Genomic DNA, 6,000 nt, shown 5'->3' with positions numbered 1-6,000 from the left:
CATCCTTGTTCCTACCTTACTTGTCTAATGCACTTGATTGAATTATCATTTAGAATGTCCTTCTCCTCCAACCTCAACCACTATGGCATGACTCATGTAGCTAGTGTCAGCGATGTTCTATTGGACAACTCATTTACTCCACCATGTCAGCGGATGGGTGGAATGGTCTCTTTTCGGACTTTTGAAGATTTTGTCAGGTAAGACATTGTGGAACTGTGTATATACAAGGGGAGCCTTGAGTGTCTGTATTTTGGGGTCTCAGATTTTTTGCCAAATGAGTAAAGGTCCCCAGAAGAGCAATGAGCCAGGTAAAGAGATGTAGCCCTTACTGTATATGCCCTCAGAGAGGTATATGTCCTTCCGTTTCTACCTCTCATTCAGACTCTACAAGCCCCTACTTGTTATGTGAGCCTGGTCAGAAAAAAAGAAACAAACAAAACCATCTTTTCCTTAGAGCTAACAGAAGAAGCTGTCTGTTCTGTGATGAGTGAAATGTCAGGAGAAATTAAACACAACACTAGAGTGAGCCCCACCAGAGACGATACATCTTTTGATTAAATGCATTCAGCATCTATCTCTTGATGTATACTGATGCATTACCCTAGGGGGAGGGGTAATTACATTGGTCTGTCACTGCTCCAGTCCCAGGCTCTTTCTGTTACTTTAAGACTGATGATGACAGCAGTGCTCATATCTTACATATGAAGAAAACAAAACAAAAAGCTTTAGATCATTCTTTTTTAAAAAGAAAAAATATATATGGTTTATTAAAGTTTAAACAATCCATCCTCCTAATTTCTGCCACTTGGTGAAATTTTGCATGTCACCTCTAGCCATTGGTAATTTTATTCAGTTGACTATTGAGCACAGAGTAGAATAGATTGTTCTTTCAGACTGAGCTGGCAATGGCACTGTTAGTTTGCTGTCACTTAGGTTTTCTGCCACTTGGATTTTGATGGTGGTTGTTTCTCTGGTATCTTCCAGGATCTTTGATGAAGTGATAGGCTGCTTCTGTGATTCCCCACCCCAAAGCCCCACATTTCCTGAGGCAGGTCACACGTCTCTATATGATGAAGACAAGGTATTGTGTCCCCTTTGGGAGACTGCTTTGCTCCTTCAGATACAGGAATTATACTACATAGATACTATCTTTCTGACTTTGGAACATTATAGGGAAGAATTCATCTTTTTATCCTACTTTATATGATTTAATTTTATATGCCTCATCAAAGTATTTTTGGAAACAGGTAGAATATAAATTCTAACGTTAAAAAAAATATTAATTGAAATCTACAGAGGAGGCTCAGCTGTATCCATTGCAGCTGCCTCTGGGTCTTTGAGTGTTGTTTCAAAGACTTCAGCTTTGGTTGCTTAATTCTTAGTCAGTGATGGCTTGAATATTTGCACAGTGGTGCTATTGTAGTCTTTAGGGAATGGTGGACTTTAGATAGCAGAAAAAATAGGCATTTTATTTAAAAATTTGTCATTTTATTAAATTGTTTCTTTTCATTTCACAGTAAACAAATTGTTCTGTTGTTGTTTTTTTTTCCCCCTACCAGGATATTTTTCTATGGTTGGACACTTCTACTGTATGATAAATTGTTAGGAAATATATTATGTGGGAACATGTTCAAATGGCTTCTTTCACTCATTTTTCTTCACATTCTGTGAAAAGATGTGGCAATTAGTTTCGTTCCCATTTTATTGGTGAAAAAGTTGAGACGTAGTGGTCTTCAAGTTCATGTCAAGTCAAGATTTGGGGCTACCTCTAGCTAATGCCATTGCTGCCTTGTCTTTTAAAAATTAGCTATTTTACTTTATTTGATCTCTGCTATAGATGTTTTGGATAGTAGTTTCAGTTTGTTTATTTGTACTAGTGGGCAAACCTAAATGTCCTATGGGGCATATCTCATTTTTTTCTACCAAGTACTATAATTTTTCTCTGTCTCTGTATTAGCCAGCCTCTTAATTTCTTTGTCTTGTGTCCTTGGGTTACAGGTCCCCAGGGATGAACCAATTCACATTCTGAATGTGGCTATCAAGACCGACTGTGATATTGAGGATGACAGGCTGGCAGTGATGTTCAGAGAGTTTACCCAGCAAAATGTAAGCCCTCAGTTGAGTGGAAACTGGTGATGGCCCTCTTTCCTGCTGGCTGTATATCATATCCGTTCTGTGATCAGTCACTACTTTTAAGGCCTATCACCGATAATGACTGTATCTTTTACATAATCTGCCTGTAGGGATAAAATTCCAAAGTGATTTAATAGTATATAATGAATATCTTCTCATATCAAGAAATATAGACCTCAAATAATTAAAACGTTTTAAGGAACATAAGTGTGGTCCTAAATCTTTCCCAGAGCTCCAATCTTAAACTTCTAGTCACCTGTGGAATATTTTCCTTTGATGGCTTAACTTCACAAGTCTATGTCCACACTCCCCTCAGGTTTCTTCTATGTTTTTCCTTCTTCTTCCTTGAAAATATCAGTTATATGTCTGTCCTCCTTTCAATTGAATATCTCGTGTTGACATCAAACTCTGTAGTTTAAACCTAAATTTCGATCATTTTCCTTCACCTCTTCTGAACTCCGCCCCGCAAAAAACAAGTAACCAGACATTTACTCCCAGTTATTGAGAAATCATTGACTTCCTCCTTTTCCTTGCTGTGGCCTTGCTGTGAGACCCACATTCCATGATTCTACTCCTCTACCCACAATCTGTGTTTATCTGTATCTGGTCAGTCACCACGGTCTGTTAGTTTTTTCTTTGTAGTCTCTCATACCTTTCTTTCCTTCCTTTTCAGTTTTTTTTTTTAAATTTCTACTACCATCTCTCTAGTTTAAACCCTTACCTCATACCTGAGACACTGCAGCAAATTTACTTGTGATCTACCTATCTTCCTTCACTCTCCCCCTCAAGATAGTTTTCATTCTGTTCACACTACAAAATTAAATGTCCAAAATGCCCCCTTACCAAGTTATTCTCTTATTACTGTGAGGATGCCTCTTTAGCGTGATAGTTAACGTCAGCCTATTAACAAAGGCTAATAATCTAGCCTTTGCTGTTCTGTGAAGACCTAAGTCTTTGTGTCTCATCGACCTTGTTTACTTTATCTCTTCTACTGCTCTTCGCCCGGAATGTTGCTCTGCTCTGCTCTGTGCGCGCGCTCTCTCTCGCGCTCTCTCTCTCTCTCTCTCTCTTTCTCTCTCTTTCTCTCTCTCTCACACACACACACACACACATGATCCTACTTGTTTTAAAAACTTTCAGATTTCACCTCTTCTATGAAGACTTCTCTGAGTATCCCTAACTAAAATATATTTTTCTCCCTTTAATTTCTAATTGGGCAACATAAATTTATTAGCAGTCATAATAATTTTTATTTATAAAGAACTATTGGTGGAAAGTTTTTTATTTGCACTTTACCACAATCCCATGGGATTAGATTAGTCAGGAATTATTCCAATTGTAGACATGGGGAAAAGCTCAAGATCGGAGAGATTAATTAAAGCCCTGATCACGAGCTGGTAGATGATAGAGCAAAAATTAGCATTTAGGCTTTGATGCCATCTCTAGGGGGCACAGATCTTGATACTTTAGTAAATAATACATTTTTAGCCCTAAAAATGCTTCTAGTCTAGTTGGAGGGACTGGTTAGGCAGGCTCAAAACAATAGTCTGCATAGTTACATTTCATTGTGATACGTGATAGATGCCAAAGTGCCCTTAATGACAAGACACAGGTTTTCTTTGAATGGAAAGCACCTAGCTATAGTGCTTGTGTTTAAAGAAAGAACTTAATAGATTTAAAAAAAAAACCAAAAAACTTAGTCAACAGTATAAACAATTAGTACTATAGGCATTCAGATCATGTAATGCTAATGGTAGATACCCAGGGAAAGATGGTAACTTTGTGCTTAACATGTGTCTTAGCATTTGCCCCATGATACTTTCACAGCACATATACTGACCTGTGCTCGTTGCGGCCAACATGAAAAAAATGTACTTACCAAGAAGTTAAAATAGAGGATATGCTTTGGAATTTTTCTTTAGAAGAGAAATTTACCTTCTTTCTTGCCCTTGACTCATGACCACATACAATTAACGTGAGACCAGGGACCAAGGTAATCTTAGTTGAAAGAGTCCTAATGTTGTATATGGCTGCTGCTGCTGCTGCTGCATGATGAAATAGTCCAAAATTTTCTTCCCAGGCTGAGGCACTAATTGCCCTTACTGTAGGCTTTTTTAAGATCTAGGTGTTGTATATCATCACATGTGGATTTAAAGAAGCAGTTTACAACATATACTTATTAATTGGCAATAAGAGATTATTTTTTTCCTTTTTGAGGCACAGAGAAATCCAGTGTCTTTGCCTTTGGCTATTCAGAAGGGTAAAGGTAAACTATGCCAACATTCCAAGCCTATGGAAGCTATTAACTGCATCAGATACTATGCTTATCCAGGAATATTTGAAAAAAAAAATGTAAAAATGAAGAAAAAGCAATTTTTTAAAAAAACTGAAGAGATAACTAGTTTTGTCTTTCACTTCATGATCATGCTTCTAGCAGTTTAGAAAAAGTTTCTTTTTTTTAAAAAAAGCACACATTAAACTATCAAATAGGTTGATCCAAATTGTCCAAATAATTTTCTAGTCCCAGCATGTCTTTTTTTTCTCTCGTAGAAATTAGGATCATATATTTGTAAATGACTTGTGGAGGAGATTGAAGCAGTCAGTGTAAATGGAGTTTCTCCAGGTGCTGACGCCTAATCGCTGGGTAATAGCTGTGGACTTGCTGTGAGACCCACATTATTACAATGTAATCAGAATCCTGTTGCTCTGCTGTTATTGTCAGCCACTTGTGGAATTTTAAAAGCAATAACAATTTTGACTTTAAATCATGGCATTATTAAAGTTATTTTCTTCCCTTGCCTGAACATAGCTATTGATGCTTGTCTTTGAAGGACTTGGCTGTAGTGGAATTCTTTGTCGGTGTCAGAAGAAATGTTTCTGTTCCTTGGCACACTGAGAGGTTGAGAACCACAACCAACTCACACCCACCCCTCCCTCTCTGCCTCCCTTTTCTTAATATGGTATCAATACTTGGTTATTTACTCTAACGGGTATATTGCTAATACGGATCATTGTTAAACGTGGTTGAACCAAAATTTATATTTGACAAGGAAATTTACTATTAGGAAATTTATTTTTTCAGTTATCTTTTGCTTATGTTAATTAATTTTATTGCTAAGCAATGCCAAAGCAGAAATGGTTTTCCAGTAGGAGGAAATGGCCCAGAGAATGTGCTTGTCTATATGGGGACACCAGTTTGGACATTAAAAATATATAGTATTGTGAAAGTCAAGAATTGATTCATGAACATATCTCTTGGTTAGAGTTATTGCAGGGAATGTGATAAAACTAAACTTTGGATGTAGGTTATGAAAATCCACGTATTTTTTCTATTTGTGTTATTCATATATTTTCCCAAGTCATTTAACTAGTAGGATTGCTTTTCTACTTGCTGCCACATAACCCCTTTTTGTTAAGGACCTTTCAGATCATGTTGTTTACTTAGTTCATTAATCTGTTTCTTTGTCTCTGCCTTTTGAAATAAATGAGCAGTATAAGAAAGCTTAGATATGAAGGCCCAAGACTCATATAAGAGACTGTCTTGAAACTTCTGGTTTCTTTTGCCTTCTTATATACTGCTCACCTATGCCAAGTGGTGATGTGAATAATCACTAAATTTAAAAGCCTGTTAAACATTGCTTTTAGCAATTTTTAAAGAAATATTTTTTTTAAAATACCTTCATGCATAGTACAGGGGAAATGTTTTAGAAGAAATGAAAAGATCAGTATTTGTTAGGTTGAATTCTAGGAATGCTGTATCTGATGATAGGTGCTATCTGTAAACAACAGGTTAGAACCTGAATTTTCTGTTTTATGAAAATTCCTTCTTTTCCCTCTGACCTGAATGACCCAATTTCATTTAGCTTC

General features: G+C 36.7%; 1 protein-coding gene across 7 annotated transcripts in view; it reads left to right on the top strand.

Annotated features, from left to right (window-relative positions):
* The window catches only part of ACACA (acetyl-CoA carboxylase alpha), a 244,968-nt gene that overhangs the window by 133,656 nt on the left and 105,312 nt on the right, over positions 1–6,000 (top strand). For all 7 annotated transcript variants that reach the window (XM_025041628.1, XM_025041629.1, XM_025041627.1 and 4 more), the window contains 3 exons: positions 54–197; positions 985–1,081; positions 1,999–2,106. In XM_025041628.1, coding sequence (XP_024897396.1) covers positions 54–197; positions 985–1,081; positions 1,999–2,106 — 349 coding nt within the window. The remainder of the gene's footprint in view (positions 1–53; positions 198–984; positions 1,082–1,998; positions 2,107–6,000) is intronic.

The sequence above is a fragment of the Pteropus alecto genome, unplaced genomic scaffold (genome assembly GCF_000325575.1).
Source record: "Pteropus alecto unplaced genomic scaffold, ASM32557v1 scaffold98, whole genome shotgun sequence".
NCBI lineage: Eukaryota > Metazoa > Chordata > Mammalia > Chiroptera > Pteropodidae > Pteropus > Pteropus alecto.
The sequence above is the reverse complement of the archived record's forward strand: the minus strand, read 5'-3'. Positions and strand labels throughout refer to the sequence as shown.